This window comes from Rhinoraja longicauda, chromosome 1, assembly GCF_053455715.1.
Source record: "Rhinoraja longicauda isolate Sanriku21f chromosome 1, sRhiLon1.1, whole genome shotgun sequence".
In the NCBI taxonomy this organism is placed as follows: Eukaryota; Metazoa; Chordata; class Chondrichthyes; order Rajiformes; family Arhynchobatidae; genus Rhinoraja; species Rhinoraja longicauda.
This window is the reverse complement of record NC_135953.1, coordinates 60,275,035-60,302,570: the sequence shown is the minus strand read 5'-3', so window position 1 is coordinate 60,302,570 and position 27,536 is coordinate 60,275,035. Positions and strand designations below refer to the sequence as shown.

At 41.0% G+C, this 27,536-nt stretch overlaps 1 protein-coding gene across 1 annotated transcript in view; it reads right to left on the bottom strand.

The window, feature by feature from the left end:
* ppat (phosphoribosyl pyrophosphate amidotransferase) overlaps positions 1–27,536 on the bottom strand; it is a 53,329-nt gene that overhangs the window by 22,733 nt on the left and 3,060 nt on the right. The window contains exon 2 of the mRNA XM_078398255.1: positions 424–490. Coding sequence (XP_078254381.1) covers positions 424–490 — 67 coding nt within the window. The remainder of the gene's footprint in view (positions 1–423; positions 491–27,536) is intronic.

The window sequence follows — 27,536 nt, the reverse complement described above, 5'->3', positions numbered from 1 at the left end:
CAGATACGAGGGGCCGAATGGTCAACTCCTGCATCTATTACATAGCATGAAGCCTTCCAGAGATGGATAAGAAGCTATAATTCCCCCTCCCCAATAATGTGCCTTAAAAGCACATTTTACATACTGCAATAGCTTTGCAAATAATCAAAATTGGCTGGATTTAAAAATTAAGAATTGTATTCCTTAGGGAGCATTTCTTCACAGGTCAGCAACAATTTCCTTTACTTCACTGCTGACAACAAATGCTGGGCCTTGTTTACATTTTTCCTTGATTATTAGCCTGTAGGATTTTAACTCCTGGGTGATCCAGTGAAAAGAAGCTACCAACATGAAATTAGTTTGGACATTGAGCAAACTGTTAAATCCATCCAATTAAAAATTTTAAGTTGTAAAGATCAATACAATGTAACAAGAAAGACATACCTTGTGTGTCATGAATAACGGTGAGGAACTCCCATTACTTGTCACAATTCCAGCACTTTCCTGACCTCTGTAAAAAAAAAAAATCAGAAGTTTCAACAATAATAATGTACATGGCTTGGAAACGAGATCTAGCGATTTCACACTGAAATTCAGTGACCTCATAAACCTCAAATTTCAGAGTGGAATTGCATGCCATTTTAACATTATCCAATAATAATAGTGCACAACTAATATGCAGGAATGACCTTTATTCAGAGGGAATCTCGTGCAAAAAAAAGACTCCAACATGATAAAAAAATATTCTAATGATTCTGTGCACACAATGCTGCTTTCATTTTTTTTGCTATAGCTGGCATAATTGCACAATTCTATAATTTCTCCAAAACCTGTTAGTTTGAAACAATACAAAACATTGCAGCAGAGTAATAATTGCAGTACTTAAATAGATCTCTTAATAGATTATTTTTTAATATCTACTGTAGAAATTTTGGATTTCTCTGCTTAGACAATTGTATTCCTTGCTGCTGCCTGTAAAGTTGATATTCAAGATACTTTAGAGCATCTTAGAGTATACATTTCATCTATAAAATTAAGATGTAATCCTGAAAGTTACTTCAGATTACTTTAAATTAAAACCAACATTATTCCTTTAGAAAAACACAAAGTGTTGGAAGAATGAATCAGGCAGAATCTGGGGAAGGATTGGATAGGTGATATTTCGGGTCTAGAGAAAAACTGAAATAAAAACTTGGAAAAATTCTCAATAGGTCAGGCAGTATTTGTGGACATTTTTAGCATTTCAGGAATTAACCTTTTATCAAAACTAGGAAAAGCTTAAAATAACTGGTTTTGATTGGCAAAGAAAGTGAACAAAAGAGATTGTCTGTGATTTGGTGCAGACCAAGGGAGAATGCATGATGTAAATGGCGGTGTCCTTAGTGAGTGGTAAAGGCTTGTTAACTATAGCTGATCAGGCTGGAGACAATGCAAAGGTAGATGAATGAGGACAGAGAAGAGAGAAAATAAACATAGGGAGTCAGAAGATTTATTTGGTTCAGAATACAATTGTCAATGCTGACCAACCAGGATGTTGACAGAGGGGATTCACTGAAAATAATGGTGTTGGCATGGTCAGACACTCATCGTTCTACAACTGTAAAGATTATTAGAATTGTTCAACTTGAGGCAAGGCCAGTACTGGACCACATCAATATTACAGTGAGGATGTACTGAGGGCGTAACACATTTGCGCTCAAGTATTTCTCGATTACATTTGCGGTGAACTGGCTACTAAAGGAGAGCATAATGTGATTAATAGTTTGGAACACCTATTCCATACTTATAGCTGAAAATAGTGAGAAGCACAACAATTACTTTGAAAAAAGTTTTGAAATAGTAGTAAGCTCATACACATTACAGGTATTACATCAGATGTTGCCAAAATTCAGAGAGAAAGTAGGGTAGGTTTATTGTCACGTGTACCGAGGTACAGCAAAAAGTTTTGTTTTGCATGATCGCCAATCAAATCAGATAGCACAATACATAAATACAATCAAAACAAAGGGGAAGATACAGTTTGCAAAGTATAGTTCTTAGCATTTGCTGGTCGCATAGGGTGGAGAGGGCTCTGACAGGGAGTCCAATAATTTTGGAACAGACTTTGGCTGTGCTCTGCAGGCGATTTCTGTTCTGAAGGCTGATGGAGTGGAATCAGCAGGTGAAGGAGAACGTGATGACGCTCTCAATGAAGGAGTAGTAAAACGTGAGGATGTCCATGCTGACCCCAAAGAAGTTGAGGTTCCTCAGGAGATACTGCCGCTGCTGGCAATTCCTGAGGATACCCACTGTGTTGGAGACAAATTTCATCAGGTTGTCAAAGATTGTGCCCAGGTACTTATATTCCTCAACAATCTCCACAGGCTTCCCGTGGATAGTGGTGATGACTGCCGCAGCCAGTTCCGTCTGCTTGTTGGAGAAGGTCACTGCCATCTCCTTGGTCTTGTTGACATTTAGTTCAAGACAGGAGTTGTCGCACCACTCCACAAAATCATGAAGAGCTGAGCTGTGGTGCTGTGAGGGGCCTGAGAGCAGAGATAGGAGAACTGTGTCATCAGCGTACTTGACCAAATGACAGTTTGGCTGGGTGGACCTGCAGTCAGTGTACAGAATGAAGAGCAGGGGTGAAGGACACAGCCCGGCGGGGAGCCAATTGATGTGTAGGAGGTTGGAGAAGGTGTTATTGACCATAATGATCAATGTATAATGATCAGTATTTGTGAATGCTCATTCTTCATTCTACTTCCAACAGAACCAGTCTTTAGCATTGCAAGTTGATCTAATGTCATCTTGAGGAACACTGTCTCATCTTCAAACCAGGCATTTCAGAGTCTTCATGTCTCAATATATTAAAAAACATCTTGTATGAAGAGCAATTAGTGTTTGTTCCTCTCCTGGTTTGTCAATGTTCATTCTTTAACTCCTTTTTAAACCTCTTCCAGACATAGTTTGTTATAAACTGGCTTTTGCCACTCTCTTTTAGCCAGCACAGCGGCGCAGTAGTAGATTTGCTGTTTTGCAGTGCCAGAGACCTAGGTTCGATGCTGACTACTGTTGCTGTCTGGACAGATTTTGTACATTCTCCCTATAAACCCGTGGGTTTTCTCCAGGTGCTCTGGTTTCCTCCCTCATTCCAAAGACATGCAGGTTTGCACGTTAATTGGCTTCTGTAAATTGTCCATAGAGTGCAGAATAGAACGAGCATATGGGCAATTGCTGGTTGGCATGGACTTTGGTGGACGGAAGGGCCTGTTTCCACGCTGTGACTCTAAACTAAGCACCACCACTCTGATCATTCATTCGTTTTCTTCGTCTCCACCCTAATATTGATCTTCCCTTCCATTCTCTCCAAAACCATAACTATCTCTGCAACTGAAACTTTTGTCACTCCTTTGAAGTAAATCTCAAGCAATTTCCACAATGATTACTAATGTCATGTAAAATTTTGAGAAACAATCCATTAGGAAGAGAAAACCAAATATGAGATGAAGCAGCACTTCCTACTTGGCAATTATAACTAATTCCATATTTGCCTTCACCAAATCAGAGATGGTTGAATGAGGAAGATAAAAGGTCAAACACAGTCAAATGTAGTCCATATTTCACATCAGGGCAGTAGAGTCGGAGTCGTGGAGTCGGAGTCAGAGCAATTTTGGTGCTGCTAGAGTTGGAGTTGGAGTCGAATACACAAGAAATCAAGGAGTTGGAGTCGGGTGTTTTGGGTATCCACTCCACAGCCCTGCCTCACATGCACCCTTCATGAGATGCCTATGACTGCCCTGACATTCAGAAGGCAATGGAGGCCAATTCTCTGAATGCATTCAAGAGAGAGCTAGATAGAGCTCTTAAAGATAGCGGAGTCAGGGGGTATGGGGAGAAGGCAGGAATGGGGTACTGATTGAGAATGATCAGCCATGATCACATTGAATGATGGTGCTGGCTCGAAGGGCCGAATGGCCTACTCCTGCGCCTATTGTTTATTGTCTATTTGTGCTGGTATAGCTTTCAATGCCCTCATAACTTCATTGCCACATCTTGCACCGGGTTTTTTATCCGGTTTTTCGCCTCTCCCAGGAGATCACTCGGTTCTTTTGGGTGGGCAGTTGGAGCGGTTGGAGTAGCGGCCGGGCGGTAGGTTTAGTAACCGAGCGCGGGGCTTTGTTTGGAGAGTATGACTGCCAGGGCAGTTTTTTGTTCTGGGTGTCAGATGTGGGGAATCTGGGAGTCTGATAGTCTTCCAGACATCCACATCTGCGCCAGGTGTGACGAGATGGGGCTCCTAAGGGACCGTATTAGGAACCTGGAGCGGCAGATTGATGACCTCCGTCTGATCAGGGAGAGTGAGGAGGTTATAGATAGGAGTTACAGGGAGGTGGTCACTCCTAGACCACGGGAGGTAGACAAGTGGGTCACTGTTAGGGGGGGCAAGGAACAGAGGCAGGGACTAGGGAGTACCCCGGTGGCTGTACCCCTTGGAAATAAGTACTCCTGTTTAAGTACTGTTGGGGGGGACAGCCTACCTGGGGGCAACGACGGTGCCCGGGCCTCTGGCAAGGAGTCCGGCCCTGTTGCTCAGAAGGGTAGGGAAAGGAAGAGGAGAGCAGTAGTAATAGGGAACTCTATAGTGAGGGGGTCAGATAGGCGTTTCTGTGGACGCAGTCGGGAGACCCGGATGGTGGTTTGCCTCCCTGGTGCCGGTGTCCGGGATGTGTCTGAGCGTGTCCAGGATATCCTGAAAGGGGAGGGAGAGGAGCCAGAGGTCGTGGTACATATAGGTACCAACAATATAGGTAGGATAAGGGAAGAGGTCCTGAAAGGAGAATTCAGGGGGCTAGGAAGAGAGTTAAAAAAAAGGACTTCCAAAGTAATAATCTCAGGCTTACTGCCTGTGCCACGCGATAGTGAGAATAGGAATGGAGTGAGGTGGAGGATAAATACGTGGCTGAGGAACTGGTGCAGGGAGCAGGGTTTCAAGTTTCTGGATCATTGGGACCTCTTCTGGGGGAAGTATGACCTGTACAAAAAGGACGGGTTGCATCTGAACCCGAGGGGAACCAATATCCTGGCGGGGAGATTTGCTAAAATAACTGCGGAGACTTTAAACTAGTACGGTTGGGGGGAGGGACTCAAACACAGATAGCTAATAGGCAGTGTGTGAGGCAGGAGGCAGAAAAGGGAAACACTCAGACCCAATATGTAGGAGAGAAAGAAGGGAAAAGAAATAAACTGAGAATAAGAAATGATGAGTCCCTTAAATGTGTATATTTTAATGCTAGGAGCATTGTAAGAAAGGTGGATGAGCTTAGAGCCTGGATTGACATCTGGAAGTATGATGTTGTGGCGATCAGTGAAACATGGTTGCAGGAGGGTTGCGATTGGCAATTAAATATTCCAGGATTTCATTGTTTCAGATGTGATAGAATCGGAGGGGCAAGAGGTGGGGGTGTTGCATTGCTTGTCAGGGAGGATATCACAGCAGTGCTTTGGCAGGACAGACTAGAAGGCTCGATTAAGGAGGCTGTTTGGGTGGAACTCAGAAATGAGAAAGGTTTAGCAACACTTATAGGGGTGTATTATAGACCGCCAAATAGGGAACGAGAATTGGAAGAGCAAATATGTAAGGAGATAGCAGATATTAGTAGTAAGCACAGAGTGGTGATTGTGGGTGATTACAATTTTCCGTATATAGACTGGGAATCACATTCTGTTAAAGGGCTGGATGGTTTGGAGTTTGTAAAATGTGTGCAGGATAGTTTTTTGCAGCAATACGTAGAGGTGCCTACCAGAGAAGGGGCAGTGTTGGACCTCCTGTTAGGAAATGAGATGGGTCAGGTGACGGAGGTATGTGTTGAGGAGCACTTTGGGTCTAGTGATCATAATGCCATTAGTTTCAATATCATTATGGAGAAGGTCAAATCTGGACCAAGGGTTGAGATTTTGGATTGCAGAAAGGCTAATTTTGAGGAGATGAGAAAGGATTTAAAAGGAGTGAAATGGAAATTGTTGTTTTATGAAAAGGATATAATAGAGAAATGGAGGATATTTAAAGGTGAAATTTTGAGAGTACAGAGTCTTTATGTCCCTGTTCGGTGGAAAGGAAAGAATAATAATTTGAAAGAGCCGTGGTTTTCCAGGGAAATTGGACACTTGGTTCGGAAAAAGAGGGAGATATACAATAAATATAAGCGGCAGGGAGTAAATGAGGTTCTTGAGGAATATAAAGAATGTAAAAGGAATCTTAAAAAGGAAATTAGAAAAGCGAAAAAAAGATATGAGGCTGCTTTGGCAAGTAATGTAAAAGTAAACCCCAAGGGGTTCTACAGATATGTCAATAGCAAAAGGATAGTGAGGGATAAAATTGGTCCATTAGAGAGTCAGAGTGGACAGCTATGTGCTGAGCCGGAAGAAATGGGGGAGATATTAAACAATTTCTTTTCTTCGGTATTTACCGAGGAGAAGGATATTGAATTATGTGAGGTAAACGAAACAAGTAGAGTAGTGATGGAAATTAGGAGGATTAAAGAAGAGGAGGTACGGACACTTTTGAAGAATATAAAAGTGGATAAGTCTCCAGGTCCTGATAGGATATTCCCTAGGACATTGAGGGAAGTTAGTGCAGAAATAGCAGGGACTATGACGGAAATATTTCAAACGTCATTAGAAACAGGGATGGTGCCGGAAGATTGGTGCATTGCGCATGTTGTGCCTTTGTTTAAAAAAGGTTCTAAAAGTAAACCTAGCAATTATAGACCTATTAGTTTGACGTCTGTGGTGGGAAAATTAATGGAAAAGATACTTAGGGACAATATATATAATTATTTGGATAATCAAGGCCTGATTAGAAACAGTCAACATGGATTTGTGCCTGGAAGGTCATGTTTGACTAATCTTCTTGAATTTTTTGAAGAGGTTACCAGGGAAATTGATAAGGGCAAGGCTGTGGATGTTGTCTATATGGACTTCAGTAAGGCATTTGACAAGGTTCCACATGGAAGGTTGATTAAGAAGGTTAAATCGTTGGGTATTAATAGTGAGGTTGCAAGATGGATTCAACAATGGCTGAATGGGAGATACCAGAGGGTAACGGTTGACAATTGTATGTCAGGTTGGAGGCCAGTGTCTAGTGGAGTGCCCCAAGGATGTGTTGGGTCCACTGTTGTTTGTCATTTACATTAATGATCTGGATGATGGTGTGGCAAATTGGATTAGTAAATATGCAGATGATACTAAGATAGGTGGAGTAGTTGATAGTGAGGTAGATTTTCAAAGTCTACAGAGAGACTTGGGCCTTTTGGAAGGGTGGGCTGAAAGATGGCAGATGGAGTTTAATGCTGATAAGTGTGAGGTGCTGCATTTTGGTAGGACAAATCAAAATAGGACGTACAGGGTAAATGGTAGGGAATTGAGGAATGCAGTGGAACAGAGGGATCTGGGAATAACTGTGCATTGTTCCCTGAAGGTGGAATCTCATGTGGATAGGGTGGTGAAGAAGGCGTTTGGTATGCTTGCCTTTATAAATCAGAGCATCGAGGGTAGAAGTTGGGATGTAATGTTGAAATTGTACAGGGCACTGGTGAGGCCGAATCTGGAGTATGGTGTGCAGTTCTGGTCGCCAAATTATAGGAAGGATGTCGACAAAATGGAGAGGGTACAGAGGAGATTTACTAGAATGTTGCCTGGGTTTCAGCACTTAGGCTACAGAGAGAGGTTGAACAGGTTGGGTCTTTATTCTTTGGAGCGTAGAAGGTTGAGGGGGGACTTGATAGAGGTTTTTAAATTTTTGAGAGGGACGGACAGAGTTGACGTGGGTAGGCTTTTCCCTTTGAGAGTGGGGAAGATTCCAACAAGGGGACATAGCTTCAGAATTGAGGGACAAAGGTTTAGGGGTAACATGAGGGGAAACTTCTTTACTCAGAGGGTTGTGGCTGTATGGAATGGGCTTCCGGTGGAAGTGGTGGAGGCTGGCTCGATTTTATTATTTAAGAGTAAATTGGATAGGTATATGGATAGGAGGGGATTGGAGGGTTATGGTCTGAGTGCAGGTAGATGAGACTAGGTCAGGGAGAATGGTCGGCGTGGACTGGTAGGGCCGGACAGGCCTGTTTCCATGCTGTAGTTGTTATATGTTATATATGTTATATGTTATAGGAAGAGTCAATAAAGGTCTTTCATTATCAATGATATTGAAAAACAGTAAAAAAACGTTCAAATATACACCGATCAGCCAAAACATTATGACCACTGACAGGTGAAATGACTAACATTGGTTATCTTGTTACAATGGCACTGTCAAGGGGTGGGATATATTAGGCAGCAAGTGAACAGTCAGTTCTTGAAGTTGATGTGTTGGATGCAGGAGAAATGGGCAGGAGTAAAGACCTGAGCGAATTTGACAAGGGCCAAATTGTTAAGGCCAGGCGACTGGGTCAGAGCATCTCTGAAACAGCAAGGCTTGTGTGGCGAGTACCCACTGACAGTGGTCCGAGGAAGGACAAACCACAAACTGGCGATAGGGTGTTGGGCGCCCAAGGCTCATCGATGCGCGAAGGCAACGAAAGCTATTCCATCTGGTTCGAACCGACTGTGGGAAGACGTCAAGCCGGTGGAGGGAGTGTGATGCTCTGGGCGATGTTCTGCTGGGAAACCCTGGGTCTGACCATTCATGTGGACGTCAATTTGTCACCTATCTAAAAATCGTTGCAGACCAGGTACACCCCTTCATGGCAATGGTATTCCCTGATGGCAGTGGCCTCTTTCAGCAGGATAATGCGCCCTGCCACACTGCACACATTGTTCGGGAATGGTTTGTGGAACATGATGGTGTTCACGGTGTTGCCCTGGCCTCCAAATTCTCCAGATCTCACTCTAATTGAGCAACTGTGGGATATGCTGGATTGACAAGTCCGACCCACGGCGGTTCCACCTCGCAACTTACAGGACTTGAAAGATCTGCTGCTAATGTTTTGGTGCCAGATACTACAGGATACCTTCATGGGTCTTGTAGAGTCCATGCCTTAGCGGGTCGGCGCTGTTTGTCGGCACACGGAGGACCAACAGCATATTAAGCAGGTGGTCATAATGTTTCGGCTGATCGGTGCATAAGCATAACTTTAAATGCAAATAAACGGCGCTGCGCAGCAGCTGCGGCTCACCTGCAGCGTTTGTCTTTTGTGTTTTATGTTGTTTTTCGTCTTAATTGTAGTGTTTAGATGTGATGTAGTGTTTTTTGTGGCTGTGTACTATGTGTGTGGGGGGGGAGGGGAAACTGTAAAATTGTCTCTTCCGAATGGAGACGCAACTTTTTTTCTGGGTCTTGTCTCCGTTCCCGCTGCGGCCTACCATCGGCCAAACACCTGGAGCTGGCGGCCTCCACCTGGGACCACCTGGGCTCTGGTTCGCAGAGCCCGCGAACCGGACTTACCATCTGCGGAGCTGGCTGCCTTCGGAGGCTGTGGTGGCGCTGCGAGTGCTGCTGCGACTCTCCTTCGGAGGCTTCGGCCACGGGCCGCGTGGATATCGGAAGCTCACAGCCCTCTGGGTGGGGGCCGACATCGGGAGCTCCGGCAGCGGCAGCGTCTTCGCCCGCCCGAATCGCGGGACTTGGGTCGGCCCGCCGCGGAAATAGGCCACGGGAATTTTCTCCGCCCGGCGGGGGCTTCAATGTCGGGAGCCCCGACCGCCCTGACATGGCAAGTTCAACAGCCTGACCGCGGGAGAAGACGGCAGGGGAAGAGAAAATACATTCTGGCCTTCCATCACAGTGAGAAGGTGACTGGAGGAGACTCACAATGATGGATGTTTCTTTTTAAGTTTTATGTTGGTTTGTGATTGTGTGTGTAATTGCTTATTTTTATTGCTCTTATTGTTGGACTGTGGGTAACGGAATTTCGTCCAAAAGACTTATTTTTTTGGACGACAATAAAGGTTATTCCGATTCTGATTCTAAAGCTGACGTGCATTCATTTGTGTTTAAAATAATGATAGGAGATTCATTGAAAGATAATCTGATGCAGGTTTTCCCAGCTTGGGTGTTCTAGAATCAAGTCACATTCTCAGGTTATGGGGCAGGACGTTAGACATAAACAAGGGTGGCGAACTTGTAGAATTCTCTACCATCGAAGGTAATACATCTGAATATATTTATGATGGAGTGAGATTTCTCAATGCATCAAGTATGGGGAGAGAAGAGCATGTTATTGAGATAGTAGATCAACCATGGATTTAGCGGATGGTTGCTTTGCCTTAGAGATGAACGGACTCTCCTATTTTCCCCATAACAAACCACTCAGCCTTTCCATCCATGCTGGTCGCACACATTCAACTGAATAACCAGCAGACTGTTGTGTTCAGCCACTCACTCATCTTTGTGCATTATGCAACTGCCCCTGGACTTGGGCAGAAGTCCAAAACATACTGACATGTATACTGCAGCTTACTGCCTTCTACAGAACTATCATCTAGCAATTAGCATGTTCTAGCAATACACTTTATCTCACTTTTGAAATATAATTATTTTATCCAAGAATTGGTTTGGAACAGAATAGTTGAGCATTTGTAAGCAAAATAATCCCAAGTAAAAGGCTCTTGATAGCATGGCACATTGTCTTCTCCAACATCACTGATGATTGTGTATCTATTTATGATGGTAATCAGATTTGTGCTGTTTTTTTTATGGACAGGATGTACCTGAACACCATTTTCTAAACTTTGTGTTGTAGCCAAATTTACAGCTTAGCCAGAGGCACATTTAGCTCTGCATCAATTATTTAGTGTTGACTACTCTTTATTGTTTTCAACACTTTCTTGATATTGTGGAAAGAGCATGCAGCATTGGAGAATCCAGAAGAGGTTTACGAGAATGATAGTGTTAACATATGATGGCCGTTTGACAGCACTTGGCCTGCACTCACTGGCATTTAGAAGGAGGGACCTATTGAAACTTATCGAATAGTGAAAGGCCTGGATAGAGTAGCTGTGGAGAGCAAGTTTGCACTATTACTCCTGCTAACACGGTCTTGGACAAATACATCTGCAATGCACTGGTTACATTAACTGAGGTTTTGCTCTTTAGGATATGATTGTTTAGAAGAAAACATACAGCCAATTTCATACAAAGCATCCCTAGTTTCCAAACTTACAAGTTCCATATGCTGTACGTACAAACGAGTTAAAGCCATGGTGAGTTTTCAAGAGCTGGTCATTTAAAAACCAGTAACTAAATTTGTAAATTAGTTAATTGAACAGCAAATAAAAATAGGGCTTGCTCTAGGGGAAGTGGCCTTGTTGAGGTGAAGTGCCTTGGTGAGTAAAGTGTGAGTCTTTGGCTCGAGAGTGCTGAGTAAAAAGTGAGTCTTTGGCTCGAGAGTGGCGAGTAAAGTGTGAGTCTTTGGCTCAAGTCTTCGGCGAGGAGGCTACACTTGATTGAAATTTGTGATTTTTTTTGTGCACTGATGAAATGGCGGGCAAGTTGGTACAATGTGTTTCCTGCATGATGTGGCAAGCCAGGGACACTGCTGGTGCTTCGGCTAACAACACCTGCAGAAATTGTGTCCAGGTGCAGTTCCTGAATGAACGTGTTGGGGAACTGGAGCAGCAGCTGGATGACAGGGCCATCTGGGAAAATGAAAGATTCATGGACAGGACCTACAATGAGATTGTCACACCAAGGATACCGGAAGAGCGAAGGTGGGTGACTGTGAGAAAGAGGAGCAAACGTGGATTGCAGGAAACCCCGGTGGCTGTACCTAATGAAAACAGGTACACCCTCTTGGGAGCTGTCAGGGCAGAAGACGCTTCCAGTCCGAGCGCCGTACAGGTCGGTGGCTCCAATCCAGCGATGAGACTCGGCCGGCGACACTGATGTCGGGCAGAGCCATAGTGGTGAGTGACTCCATTGACCGAGGTACAGACAGGGGATTCTGTGGCGGCAGGCGAGACTCGAGGATGGTCTGTTGCCTCCCTGGGGCCAGGGATCAAGATGTCTCAGACCGACTTCAGAACATCTTCGAGAGGGAGGGTGAACAGCATGTGGGCACAAACGACGTTGGGAAGAAGAGGAAGGAGGTTCTGCAATGTGAGTTTATTGAGTTAGGAAGAAGGCTGAATAACTGGACTTCTAGGGTGATTATCTCTGGATTTGCTTCCAGTACCTTGTGCTGGTGAGGATTACACCTTAACTGGAGGGGGACCAGCATTCTGGCAGGCGTTTTTCTAGTGCTACATGGGTGGTTTTAAACTAAATGTCGGGGGGAGAGGAGTTGACAAATTGGGAGTATAAGGATGGAGTTAAAGGGGAAGAGAGTACAGGAAAGGTTATGAAGGACACCCGAATTAATGGGACGGAAAGTTCAAGATGGGAGAAGAGAGTAGGGACAGGTGAAATAGGAACCGGTGTGAGAGGGGAGGTGAATACTATATATGAATGCGTAAAGTATAAGAAATAAAGTGGAAGAGCTTGAGGCTCAGTTAGAAATTGGTAAGTATGATGTTGTGGGAATTACAGAGACATGGCTGCAAGAGGATCGGAGCTGGGAACTGAATATTCAGGGGTATACGTCCTATCGAAAAGACAGACAGGTGGGCAGAGGGGGTGGGGTGACTGTTGGTCAGGAATGAAATTCAGTCCCTTGCGAGGGGTGACCTAGAATCAGAAGATGTAGAGTTGTGGATAGAACTGACAAATTGTAAGGGTAAAAAGATCCTAATGGGAGTTATCTACAGGTCCCCAAACAGTAGCATGGAGATAGGGTGCAAGTTGCATCAGGAGTAAAAATGAGCATGTAACAAAGGTAATGCTACGGTGGTTATGGGAGATTTCAACATGCAGGTAGACTGGGAAAATCAGGTTGGTACTGGACCCCACGAAAGGGAGTTTGTTGAGTACCTCCGAGATGGATTCTTAGAGCAGCTTGTACTGGAGTCTACCAGGGAGCAGGCAATTCTGGATTTAGTGTTGTGCAATGAACCAAATTTGATAAGGGAATTCATGGTAAAGGAACCATTAGGAGATAGTGACCATAATATGATAAATTTAATCTGCAATTTGAGAGGGAGAAGGGAAATTCAGAAGTGTCAGTATTGCAGTTGAACAAAGGGGACTATGTTGGCATGAGGGAGGAGCTGGTCAAAGTTGACTGGAAGGGACCGTAGCAGGGATGACAGTGGAATGGCAATGGCAGGTGTTTCTGGGAATAATCCAGAAGATGCAGGATTATTTCATTCTAATGGGGAAGAAAGATTCTAAGGGGAGTAAGAGGTGACTGTGGCTGACAAGGGAAGTCAAGGATAGTATAAAAATAAAAGAGAAGACGCATAACATTGCAAAGATGAGCGGGAAGCCAGAGGATTGGGAAACTTTTAAAGATCGACAGAAGGTAACTAAAAAGGCAATACCGGGAGAAAAGATGAGGTATGAAGGTAAGCTCGCCAAGAATATAAAGGATAGTAAAAGCTTCTTAGGTATGTGAAGAGGATAAAATTAGTTAAGACAAATGTGGGTCCCTTGAAGACAGAAACAGGTGAATTTATTATGGGGAAGAAGGAAATGGCAAACGAGTTGAACAGGTACTTTGGTTCTGTCTTCACTAAGGAAGACACAAACAATCTCCCAAATGTATGAGGGGACAGAGGAAAGAGGGTGACGGAGGAACTGAAGGAAATTCACATTAGAAAGGAAATAGTGTTGGGTAGACTAATGGGACTGAAGGCTGATAAATCCCCAGGGCCTGATGGTCTGCATCCCAGGGTACTCAAGGAGATGGCCCTAGAAATCGTGGACACATTGGTGATCATTTTCCAATGTTCTATAGATTCTGGATCAGTTCCTGTGGATTGGAAGGTAGCTAATGTTATCCCATTTTTCAAGAAAGGAGGGAGAGAGAAAGCAGGGAATTATAGACCAGTTAGCCTGGCATCGGTGGTGGGGAAAATGCTGGAGTCGATTATCAAAGTAACAGGATCGGTCCAAGTCAGCTTGGATTTACAAAAGGGAAAATCATGCTTGACAAATCTTCTGGAATTTTTTGAGAATGTAACAAGTAAAATGGACAAGGGAGAGCAAGTGGATGTAGTGTACCTGGACTTTCAAAAAGCCTTTGATAAGGTCCCACACAGGAGATTAGTGGGCAAAATTAGAGCACATGGTATTGGGGGAAGGGTACTGACATGGATAGAAAATTAGTTGGCAGACAGGAAACAAAGAGTAGGGATTAACGGGACACTTTCAGAATGGCAGGCAGTGACTAGTGGGGTACTGCAAGGCTCGGTGCTGGGACCGCAGCTATTTACAATACACATTAATGATTTAGATGATGGAATTCAAAGTAACATTAGCAAATTTGCAGCTGACACAAAGCTGGATGGCAGTGTGAACTGTGAAGAGGTTGCTATGAGAATGCAGTGACTTGGACAGGTTGGGTGAGTAGGCAGATGCATGGCAGATGCAGTATAATGTGGATAAATGTGAGGTTATCCACTTTGGAGGCAAGAACAGGAAGGCAGAATATTATCTGAATGGTGTCAGGTTAGGAAAAGGGGAAGTACAACGAGACCTGGGTGTCCTAGTACATCAGTCACTGAATGCAAGCATACAGGTACAGCAGGCAGTGAAGAAAGCTAATGGCATGTTGGCCTTCATAACGAGAGGAGTTGAGTGGAGGAGCAAAGTGGTCCTTCTGCAGTTGTACAGGGCCCTGGTGAGACCGCATCTGGAGTATTGTGCGCAGATTTGGTCTCCTAATTTGAGGAAGGACATTCTTGCTATTGACGGAAAGCAGCGTAGATTCACAAGGTTAATTCCCGGGATGGCGTGACTGTCATATGATGAAAGAATGGAGCGACTGGGCTTGTATTCACTGGAATTTAGAAGGATGAGAGGGGATCTTTTAGAAACATAAAAAATTAGAACAAGGTGTTGAAGTGGAAGAAGAAATTACACCTCAGGGTAGTGTCTCAAGCGTTTCAACGCGAAGATCTAGATGTAAATCTGGTTCTGTAGCCAGTTCAACTACGAGGGTCTCTGCTCAAATGGAAGCTGAAGCTGAGATGGCTGCTCTCTCGCTAGAAGCTGCCGCCTTAGAGAAAAAATATGAGATTGAGGAACAAGAAGAACAGCTGAGAAGACAAGCAGAACAGCTGAAGAGACAAGAACAGCTGAAGAGAGAGGCTGAGAGACAAGAACAGCTGAGAAGACAAGCAGAACAGCTGAAGAGAGAGAAGGAATGGTTGGAAATAGCCACGAAGCTGGCAGCTGCTGGGGCAAGGAGGGACATACTGGAAGGCCAAAGATCAAAATGCAGCTCGAGAGTATCTCAGAAGAAGAGTTCCTTAATCCAAGAAGGAGCTACTAAGCTGGAAACAACAGCTAAAGTCAACCCACAGCCAGAGCCAGTCTGGTCTCGTGACGCCAAACTGGCACTGAGTAAGTGGATGGCCGACAAAATTAAACCGAAGCAACCTACCTTTGGGATGTCTGTTAAGGCTCGAAAAGAGCCAACCCAGTACTCTTCTCAGAGGCCTATTCATCAGCTACCTGCACCCAGCCAGAGACAAACAACTGATTATGGGACTCGTGACATTTATCTGGATCGACCTGCACTAAGCCAGGGATTTCAAAATGAATTCTATGAATTGGTAAGGAATCAAATGAGACTCAGCGAGCTCACGGTTCAACAAAATCTTTCTGTCACCTTACCCCCAATGGATATTCCTAAATATAATGGTGATCCTTTACAATATGAAACTTTCATAGTAGCGTTTGAAGAAGGAGTGGAAATAAAAACTACAAGTCACAGAGATCGCTTACGATTTCTGGAGCAATACACAAGCAGATATTCGAAGCAGCTTATTAAGAGTTGTCGACATTTGCCTGTGGATGTGGGCTATCAAATGGCAAGAGAGTTGCTTGAAGGACATTTTGGTAACAAACAGAAGATTGCTAACGCATACATGACAACGGCCTTTGCTTGGTCAGTTATCAAGGCGGAAGATGTGAAGGCTTTGCATGAGTTTGCGATATTTCTTAGGGCTTGTTGTAATTCAATGAGAAATAGCATCCACATGGAAGAAATGAATGTTGTTAGTAAAATGAAGGCTATCGTTCTAAAACTGCCCTATAGGCTTAGAGAAAAGTGGAGAGATAAAGCAGGCCTGATACAGGAGGTTGACGATAGAGAGGCCATGCTTCCTGACCTGGTGAATTTCATGGAAAGAGAAGTACAGTTAATGTCAAACCTACACAATGGGAATATTCAAGATCCTAAACCAGCAACTGTCAAAAGCTCTACCTTTACTAAAACAAAGGGAAGATCAGGACCTAAGGAAAACCGTTTTGCTGCTGCCGTAATACCCGTAGAAACGAAGGACGTAATAAAAAAGGATGTATCTACCGTTAAGCCACAAGGGTTTTGTTTTTCATGTAATTAAGTTGGTCACACTATAAGATGGTGTCGAAAATTCAAGAAAAAGGAATATAAAGATAAGATTGACTTCTTGAAGGAGAAAGGAATCTGTTATGGATGTCTGAAGAAAGGACACATGGTTAAAGACTGCAGGAATTGGATAACTTGTAATATATGCAAACAAGTTCATCCTGAATTGCTTCACATTGAACAGAGGAATACGGACGAGAAGCCGGAGCAAATGGAACAAAAGGAGAAGCCAGCTACGAGTGATGTTGTGCCTCACCTCAGTTAAATGCACATATTGGGGCCGGGGTAGAAACCTGTATTTTCTCCATCTTACCAGTACAGATAAGGAGCAGCGAGGGGAATACAGTGTTGCAAACATATGCATTTTTGGACAATGGAAGTTCAGCTACCTTTTGCACAGAAAGCTTGATGAATGACTTCCGGTGGCGCTATGGAGGGCTAGAGGGTAACGCCAGCCAGCTCCTCGTAAAAAACGGAGAAAAACCGGGGATAAATCGACCTACCTGCTGCCTGCTGTCGCTGCAGTGATTGCACCGATTGTTATAAGTGACGCTATCAGGCGCGCGACTTATAATGTATACACAGCACAGCCCACCCGCGGATAAAACGAAAAGTCGGGCTACCAGGCAGAATCCGCGAGAAGGCCTGACTGAAGCCTCGGCCTCAGGTAGGACGTTATCCCAAGAAGATGTGACGGGGAAAAAATTGACTAAAAAAGCAGAAGGTGAGGAACTCAAAAGCTTTATTGCAAGTGAGATTGCTGGTTTGAGGGAAGAAATAAAGCAGATGAATGTTGCTGGGGAAATAAAAAAAATTAAGGAGGAAATGAAGGACTTAAAGCTTGAGACTAAGAATATAGCAGTGGATTTGAAGAATGATTTGTCGAAAGAAATCTCTGAAATAATATTTGGACTATCAAAGGAGATGAATGAGAAAATTAAAAATGGGAAAGTTGAATTTGATGAAAGGCTGAATCCTGTGGAAAAGGCATTGAATTACCAGACGGGTGTTATAAAAGACCTTGAAGACCTAGCCGAAACAAGCGCTCACACTACAGCAAAACTCGTTACAGAAAATCAACGTCTAACTGATATGATGGTCAAAATAAATGAGAAATGTATTGAATTGGAAGGTCGCCAGAGAAGACAGAATTTAAGAATTGCAGGTATCCCAGAAGGGGAAGAGAAAGATCAAGATATCCGAGAATTCACTGCAAATTTACTGCAAAAAGTTTTATCTCTGGACCAAAAGCCTCAACTAGCCCGAGCACATAGAGTGATGAGACGCCAGACAAGAGTAGGCGCACCCCCAAGACAAATGATAATAAAATTACAAAACGACTATGTTGTGGAGGAGATAATGCAAAAAGCATCAAGAAACAGAAAGCTTGATTTTAAGGGTCACAGTATCAGCATTTACCGAGATTATCCAGCAGAGGTTGCAAGGAAACGAAAAGCATTCAACGAGACCAAAAGTATTCTGAGGGAAGTGGAGGATTTGAAATATGGTGTGAGTTATCCTGCTACCTTAAGAGTTACTTATGACAAGAAGGAATACTTTTTCTCCGACCCTGTGAAAGCATTGGACTTTGCCAAGAAGTTTAGGTCATGAGAAGATGCCTGATCCCTCATCATGAATAAATGACTTTGCAGGACTGCATGGAATTGAATTGATGACTAAAGAAGCTGAGAAAGAAGTGGATCGGAAATTCTGCCATGGATACTAATAACTGCGCTACTAATATAATTAACTAATGAATACTAAAATGATACCGCGGTATTTTTAACAATTAGAATCAATAATTATTACTAATGACTAATACTTACTTATAAAGTTACTTATAATGGAATGATTAGAGGTAAATACAGAGCTGGATCTTATATGTTATGTTTGGAAATCTGCTCTCTTTCCTTTCCTGCTAGTAATTTTCATTATCATTTTTACTTTTATTGTTCCTTTAACTCTGGGTTTTATTATTTGTATCATAACTCTTCCGACTATTGGAACTTGATATACCCCCGGTAAAATATTGCTATGGAACACAAGTTCCAAGAAACAAAGGGGCTGGATAAGTTCGAAACATCAACTACGGAAGTCGGTAGATGGGTAGCCATGCTAGTATGGCTAGCACTAACTGCACTAACATTAGATGTAGTTTTTTCCTTCTTTGTGCACAATACTAATTTCTTAATCTATTCTCTTTTTTTTTCTATTACAAACTATCATTATTATTTTCAGTTTGAACGGAGTTATAAATTGGAGCAAAGGAGATATATATGTGAGAGGCATTTAAGAGTCTTAAAATTCATCTATTCAGTGTTCGGGTACGGGGTCGGGTCTGTTGAACTGAACCATGGGCTCTATTATAGACCCCCATAGACAAAAAAATGCAAGATTTAAAAATGAATACGGGGAACGAAGGAATAACGTTTTGCAGTTGGAACGTTAAAGGTATTAATGAACCAATTAAGAGAGGTAAAGTATTAGCACATTTAAAAGCAATTAAAGCTGACGTGATTTTCATCCAAGAAACACATTTAAAAAAAGATGCTGAGCATAGGCTGAAAGCTAAATGGATAGATAAAACATATCATTCTTCTTTTACACATAAATCAAGAGGCGTAGCAATATTATTTCGGAAAGGTACTTTATTCAAACATACATCAACTATAACCGATAAGGATGGCAGATACATTATTGTAATAGGAGAATTAAATGCACAAAAAATGATTTTTGTTAATGTATATGGACCAAACTTTGATAGTCCACTGTTCTTTAAGAAAATATTTAACTGCATTCCGGAAATGGCACAACATAATTTAGTAATTGGAGGAGATTTAAATTGTACTTTAGATTCCTATTTAGACAGATCAACAAGACAAAGGAAAACCAAATCACATTCCAGTGACTTATTAAATGCATATATGGACACTAGTAATATTAAAGATGTTTGGAGAGTGGAAAACCCAACTGGACGAGAATACTCATTTTATTCACCTGTACATAAAACCTATTCAAGAATAGATTATTTTTTGGTCGACGCTAAACTTATCTCACTTACTTATAATTCAAAATACCATAATATTATAATCTCAGATCATGCACCTTTAACATTCATGATTAAATTAAATGGAATGTCCGAGAAACAAGCATATTGGAGATTTAACCCACAAATTGTGAACGAAAAGTCATGCCAGGAATATATTATTAAACAGATTCAAATATTTTTTGAGGCAAATGACAACCCTGACACACCTATTTCTCTTATGTGGGAAACGTTTAAAGCGTATGTTCGAGGTACATTAATTTCTGCTCAAGCTTTTTACAATAAAGAGAACAGGATTAAGCAACAAACATTGGAAAGTGAAATCAAACAACTAGATATAGAAAATGCGAGAATGCCATCTACTCTAAAATATAATAAAATTGCGGTATTGAAATATAAATTAAATAAAATGTATTCAGAACAAGTAATAAAACTCTATCAAAAAACAAAACAATTACATTTTGAATTTGGAGACAAACCACAAAAACTATTAGCACGTCAGTTACGAAAAATGGAAGGGGAAAAAATAATTCATAAAATTAGAACAGAGACAGGAGAATTATTAAAAATGCCCAAGGACATAAATGATAGATTTCTCCAATATTATCAGAGCCTTTATTCAACTAAAACCGTAGCACAATCAGAAGGAATAGCAGACTTTTTAAAAAAATGTAATTTAAAAGGTTTAGATTCAAACGATAGAGAAGTATTAGAAAGGGAGATTACGACAAAGGATATTGAGGAGTCTATTGGTTCTTTAAAAAATGGTAAAGCAGTAGGACCAGATGGTTTAGGCTCCGAATTTTATAAAAAATTTTATGATTTGCTTAGCCCACGTTTACATAGACTGTATGAGTATATATATACTCAACAGAAACTTCCAGACACTCTAAATGAATCTATAATAACACTCATTCCTAAAGCTGATAAAGATCCGGAAGATCCGGGATCATACAGAGCAATTGCACTTTTAAATACAGATCAAAAAATTTTAACTAAAATACTAGCGTATAGATTAAGTACAGTGATGAATAAATTAATACACCCTGACCAAACAGGCTTCATTCAGAAACGATACTCATACTATAATCTAAGAAGATTATTTAATATTATATATTCCAAGAGAATTATTAATGAAGATCTAGCAATAATCTCACTTGATGCTGAAAAAGCATTTGATCAGGTTGAATGGTCTTATTTATTTTCGGTGATGGAAAATATGCAACTAGGGGAGAAATTCTGTACATGGATAAAACTGTTATATACAAATCCCACGGCCAGAATATTTACAAACCAAAGGTTGTCATCGAAATTTAGCCTATCTAGAGGTTGTAGACAAGGATGCCCGTTATCCCCATTATTATTTGCGCTTGCTATTGAGCCACTGGCAGAAAGAGTTAGGGGGCATCCGGAAATACATGGATATAACACAAAGGACACAGTGAATAAAATTTCTCTATACGCAGATGACGTATTAATTTACATCACAAAACCAGAAATTAGTATTCCAAACCTATTAAAGCTAATAACCCAATTTGGTTCATTTTCAGGATACAGAATAAATTGGAATAAAAGCGAAATTATGCCAATAAGGGAACATAATAAACAGATAATACAACAATTTCCATTTAAAATAGTAAATGAAAAATTTAAATATTTAGGTATCTATGTAACTAAGATATATACATCATTATTTAAAGCAAATTTCCCCCCATTACTGAACAAACTACATAAGAATATTCAATATTGGAAAACACTCCCTATCTCAATGGTTGGCAAAATTAATGCCATAAAAATGATTTTTTTACCGCAAATATTATACCTTTTTCAGACAATTCCGATATATCTGACAAAAAACTTTTTTTAAAAATTGGACTCTATTGTTAATGATTTTATCTGGGATTATAAGAATCATAGGATAAACAAAAGACACTTGTGTAAATCAAAAATAAATGGAGGCCTGGCTTTACCCAATTTTTTGTTTTATTTCTGGGCAGTTAATATTAAAAATATGAATTTCTGGTTGGAAGAAATAGATCATCAACCAGACTGGTTAAAAATGGAAAAGGAAGATTGTTTACCTTTTGATATTGGTTCGATATTATTTGCTACGTCTAAATTAAACAAAAAAATTTATAGGGAAAACCCTATAATATTTAGTGCTACACGAATTTGGAAACAATTAAAAAAGACATTAAAATTAGATAATTTATCACTTTTTCTTCCAATTGTGAATAATCCTTTGTTTAAGCCTTCATGGGTAGACGGGGGTTTTACACAATGGAAGGATTATGGAATTAAAAATATGGGACAACTTTATAAGGAAGGCACCTTTCTGACATTTCAGGAGTTGCAACAGACTTATGGTCTTCGTGGAAATGATTATTTCAGATATCTTCAACTTAGAGATTATGTAAAATCGAACTCCCAAAATTTTCGAATTAGAAATTCAGAAATTCTTGATGAATGTTGGAACAAACATCCTAATACAGAAAAATTAATATCTTATATATATAATATCTTATTAGACAGTGACATTCCCTCCACGGACTTATACAGACAAAAATGGGAAAAAGAATTAAACCAAGTAATTACGAAAGATACTTGGGAAGAAAGTTTGCAACATATACATCAGTGTTCACTAAACGCCAGACATTCTCTAATACAATTTAAAGTAATACATAGGTTACACTATTCAAAAACAAAACTACATAAAATTTTCCAACATATCTCACCTAAATGTGATAAATGTCAACATTTAGAAGCTACATTATTTCATATGTTCGCAAACTGTATAAAAATTAAAAAATTCTGGGTAAATATTTTTAGCATAATATCTAAAGTAACCAGCACACAATTGGACCCAGATCCAAAATTAATTATACTCGGAATATTAGAATTAAATCAAACATTTAGAACAATACAAAGAAACTTTATGGATTATAGTTTAATAACGGGAAAAAAATTAATTCTAAAATTTTGGAAAGGCCCTACGGTCCCCACAATCAAAATGTGGATTATAGAAATGACGGAGACCTTAAACGTGGAAAGAATCAGATTTTCCCTGTTGGACAAACAGGAATTATTCATTGGAATATGGTCTCCTTTTATTGATTACTTAAAGGGTCAGAATGGTTCAGCACAGGAACCTGACTAGCACTCGGACTAAAGAATGGATGAAATGCTATACTTTGAAATGTATGTATATATCTCGAATGAAGTTTTTGTTATTTTAATAAACTTTTCCATTCTTCTTTAACTAACTTTTTCCTTATCTTTATAATTTGTTTTTGTTTTTGTTTTTATTTTGCTTCTCTCTCTTTTCTTTCTTTACTTCATCTATTTCTTTAGTTCTATCTAGTTTAAAAAAAAAAGGGGGCAAAATGTATTGGAGACAATATAATAATAATTGACAATATTATCAATTTAAAAATGTATGACTGTAAAGATGTACCTATCTCCAATAAAAAATTTATCTCAAAAAAAAAAAAAAAAAAAAGAAAGCTTGATGAGAAAACTGGACGTTACATGAGAAAAGGTTAAGCTTCTCTTGAACACCATGAATGGTCAGAAATGCTACGATAGTTATCATATCACGTATGGAAATATCTAGTCTGGAGGAAGACATTTTTATACAAATATCTGATGTATTTACACAAGAGACTATGCCCGTCTCGCATCCAAATATACCTAAGCAAGAAGACTTGAAAAAATGACCTTACTTGAAGGATGTCAAGATACCTAAAATAAATTCTGATATCGATCTACTTGCTTTGAATGCTTTGAAGGCATTAGAACCTAGAAAGGTTGTTACCAGTCAAGGAGATAGACCGTTTGCTGTGAGAACCATGCTCGGATGGGTTATCTATGACTCCCTGAGAAGGAACAACAAAGGCAGGAAAAGGAATAACTATACTGCTGCTGTCGTCAATCGAATATTTATTGTAAATCTAGAGTTGTTGACCAAGCAATATAATCACGACTTCAATGAAAGAACCAGCAAGGAACCAGAAGAAATGTCCAGAGAAGAAGTAAATTTTTTGGAAATTATGAATCACTCAGCAAAGATGATAGAAAGACACTATTGCCTAGACTTACCTTTTAAACAAGAAAGTGTTAGTCTGCCGAATAACCGTTGCATTGCAGAACGCATTCAGAATCTGAAACGCAAGTTTGGCAAGAATACGAAATTTCATGATGAAAACCGCTGAGGACAATAAAGCTCACTTTCCAGAAGAAGTGACAAACATGGTAAAGAGCAATATCTATGTGGACGGTTGTTTAAAATCCATGTCTATAGAACAAGAAGCAATTCAAATGGTAAAACATTTGACTTTCCTCTGCCACAAGGGAGGATTCATGCTATCGAAACGGATTAGCAACAGCCGTGCAGTATTGGAAATCATTCCACTAGATAACAGAGCCAAGGAGACCCGGGAGTTGGATTTGGACAAAGACAATCTGCCCATGGAGAGAGCACTGGGATTGCACTGGTGCGTTGAAACAGATGTGTTCAGGTTCAGAATCTCGATTCAGGATCGACCATGCACAAGACGGGGCATCCTGTCTGTGATTGGTTCTGTTTACGACCCTTTGGGATTTCTTGCACCATTTACACTACCAGCTAAGTTAATTTTGCAGGATCTCTGTAAGAAGAAACTTGGATGGGATGAGAGTATAATGCAAATCTTCTCTCAGCGATGGACAGTGGTTAGAAGATCTCGACAAGATCTCGTTCAGAGTGGACATATGAAGCCTACAAACTTTGGTCGAATCAAATTTGCACAGCTGCATCACTTTTGTGACGCAAGTGAAAATGGTTTACGGTACTGTTTCATATCTGAGACTGGAAAATGATAACAATGAGGTACATGCTACATTCTTAATGGGAAAGGCCAGAGTGGCACCATTGAAGCAAATGACGATTCCCAGAATGGAGCTTACAGCCGCAGCCTTAGTTGTCAGAATTGACAAATTGCTGCAAAAAGAACTGCAGCTTAAGCTGGAGGAATCTACCTTCTGGACTGATAGCATGACAGTGCTTAAGTACATCAATAATGAAAATAAACGCTTCCTAACATTTGTCGCAAACAGGATCTCTTTTGTAAGGGATGCTACTAATGTATCACAGTAGAAGTATATTAATACCAAGGAAAATCCTGCGGATGAAGCCTCTAGAGGATTAACAGCAGACCGCTTCTTAAGCAGTAAGAGATGGATCAAAGGGCCAGAGTTTCTCTGTAAAACCAGACCGAGAATGGCCAAAGTTTAACCCGGAAACTGAAATCTCTGCTAATGATCCGGAGATCAAGCAAGACATCTTAGTGAACGCCATTATTAAGGACCCATTGGATTCAACAAACTATTTAATTACCCATTTCTCATCATGGAATAAGTTGAAGACTGTGGTGGCTTGGTTTCTTAAATTAAAAACAATGCTTTTGCAGTGGACTCATAAGAGAAAGGAAACTCAGGCTGCTATGAGTAGCTTTGAAACGGATCCTGGCAAGCTGAAAGGAAAGTTGACAAAGAGATGCAAGTCTTTAAGGCATCATATCGGGGACAGTGTTTATGTCCGGATGATCTTTTTAAGGCAGAAAATGCAGTTATCTCCTTCTGTCAAAGACAGGAATATAAGGAAGAGCTATCAACATCACAAACTGGTGAACATGGTGTTAAAGGAAGTGGTTATTTATACAGGCTTGATCCCATACTGGATAAAGGACTTCTGAGAGTTGGTGGTCGCCTAAATAAACTAGCGATGCCTGAAGAAGCTAAGCATCCTATTATTCTCTTGAAGGACTTTCATATTTCAACATTGCTGTTACGACATATTCATGAACAGTCGGACATGGAGGAAGAAATCACATGTTGTCGAAACTTCGCAAAAGGATACTGGAGATCATGTCAGACGTTAAAGGTTTTGTGCATACTGTACGACGTTAGACTAAGGACAACATCTTGGTAAGACCAATAACCAAGATATGTCTGCTTCTAGAAGGTGAAGGAGAAGATTGAACAATCGCTAAAGAAGTTTGAATGCCAAAATATAATGCATATTACTTTTGTTTTTGATAAATAATAAGCTTTTATAGCTCCTTTTGGTATCTATTGGTAATTGCTTCGTTATGTACGCAGAACAATTAGGGGCCATAGGTGTGTAGGAGCCATTTACGCTTAATTTAGTTACTGTCATTGTATTATGGCTAAGTTTAATATTTCTAGTTTCTGTCTTTTTTGCATACTTGTGGGTGTGATTTGATACGTAATGGGGAGTGTCTACATGGGAGGAGGCTAGCGTAGCGACAGAGATTGTGGGTCAGTTTAGTCTCGGAGGATGGAGAGAATAGTTTTTTACCACACTCACGTCTGCCACACTCACGCCAGCTACACTCACAAGGACCACACGGTAACGACTACACGGTTTTTACTGTATTGTTTGAAGAAGAAACAATTGATAAGAACAAAAAGTTATGAATTACTCTTTGATTTGTGCTACTTTAATAAAGACCAATTAATCAAGAAACAGCGTTTGGAAGATTCGTTTTTGTTATCTCAGAGTGCGGTGTGTGCGTAAGCTATACCTCCATTCCATCCCTGAGCAGTAATGGCTATCGAAGTTGGACTGAGAAGGTATAGAAACTGCCATTCCACGGTTATTAAAATTTACAACAGGCTCCTGATCAGCTGGGCAAGTGGTCTGAAGAATACCGAACGGAGTTCAATACAGATAAGTGTGAGGTATTGCATTTTGGGAAATCAAACCAGGGCAGGACCTTTACATCTGAAGAGGTAGTTGAGGCAGGTGCAATAAGAATGCTTAAAAGACACTTGACGGATACATGTATAGGAAAGGAGGTTTAGATGGATATGGACCAAATGCGGGCAAATGTGACTACCTTAGATGAGGCATCTTCGTCGACATGGACAAGTTGGGCCGAGGGGCTTTTTTCTGTGCTACATGCCTCAGGATAGTATCCAACTTGGGGGAGAATCTGCATTCACTGGATGCACCGATTGCCATCGCCCTTTGAGGTGGCAGAGATCACAGATTTGGAGAGGTTCTGTCAGATAAACTGAAATATGTTTTATAGCATATATTGAAGTAATGAGAGACTGCATATCTGAAAAAGGGTCTCTCCCCAAAACATCACCTATTCATTTTCTCCAGTAATGCTGCCTGACCCACTGAGTTACTCCAGCATTTTGTGTGTATCTTCTGAAGGTTTAAGATGGGGATGGAAGACAACCGAGCAGGCATCTTTGTTCTGGGATGGCAAGCTTCCTGCAGGTTACTGAAGCTGTACCGTTCAAGCAAGTGAAGAAAATTGCATCATGTTCCCAATTTCTAGCTTGATGTATGATACGCTTTGCGGAATCAGGGAGCAACTAAAGGGCCAGACCCACTTAGGCGATATTGTAGGCGACTGTCAAAGTCGTAGCAGATCGCCAAAATGTTCTTTTACCCTACGACAATGCCGAGTCAGGTCGATACAAGTTACTTTTTTTGTGAAACTAGCACCTGGCTAAGAGATTACACTGTCTTCGGAAACATCGCGAAATTCCCACGCTTATCAATGCTTCTCCGGCGACCTAATTTTCGCTGAAATCACTGACAAGTCTGTAATTACTTGAGAGTTTTGAAATATAACATCTTGCCCAGGTTACTCGAAAACCAAGCTTCACGGTAACAAGGCAAAAACTGGAATGACTTTCAGTTTATTAATAGCAGTATTAAGAAATTTAATTTTAAACGTGGTTAAATGGATTTTTGTGCAGAGTGTGGGCATTCTTTGAAAATGTACGGCAGATGCATATCTGGTTTTTGGGTTACATATCTGGGTTGGGAGCCTACTTTAAAAGTAGAACGGAGATGAGGAAGAACTTTTTCAGTCAGAGAGTGGTGAAGGTGTGGAATTCTCTGCCTCAGAAGGCAGTGGAGGCCAGTTCATTGGATGCTTTCAAGAGAGAGCTGGATAGAGCTCTTAAGGATAGCGGAGTGAGGGGGTATGGGGAGAAGGCAGGAACGGGGTATTGATTGAGAGTGATCAGCCATGATCGCATTGAATGGCGGTGCTGGCTCG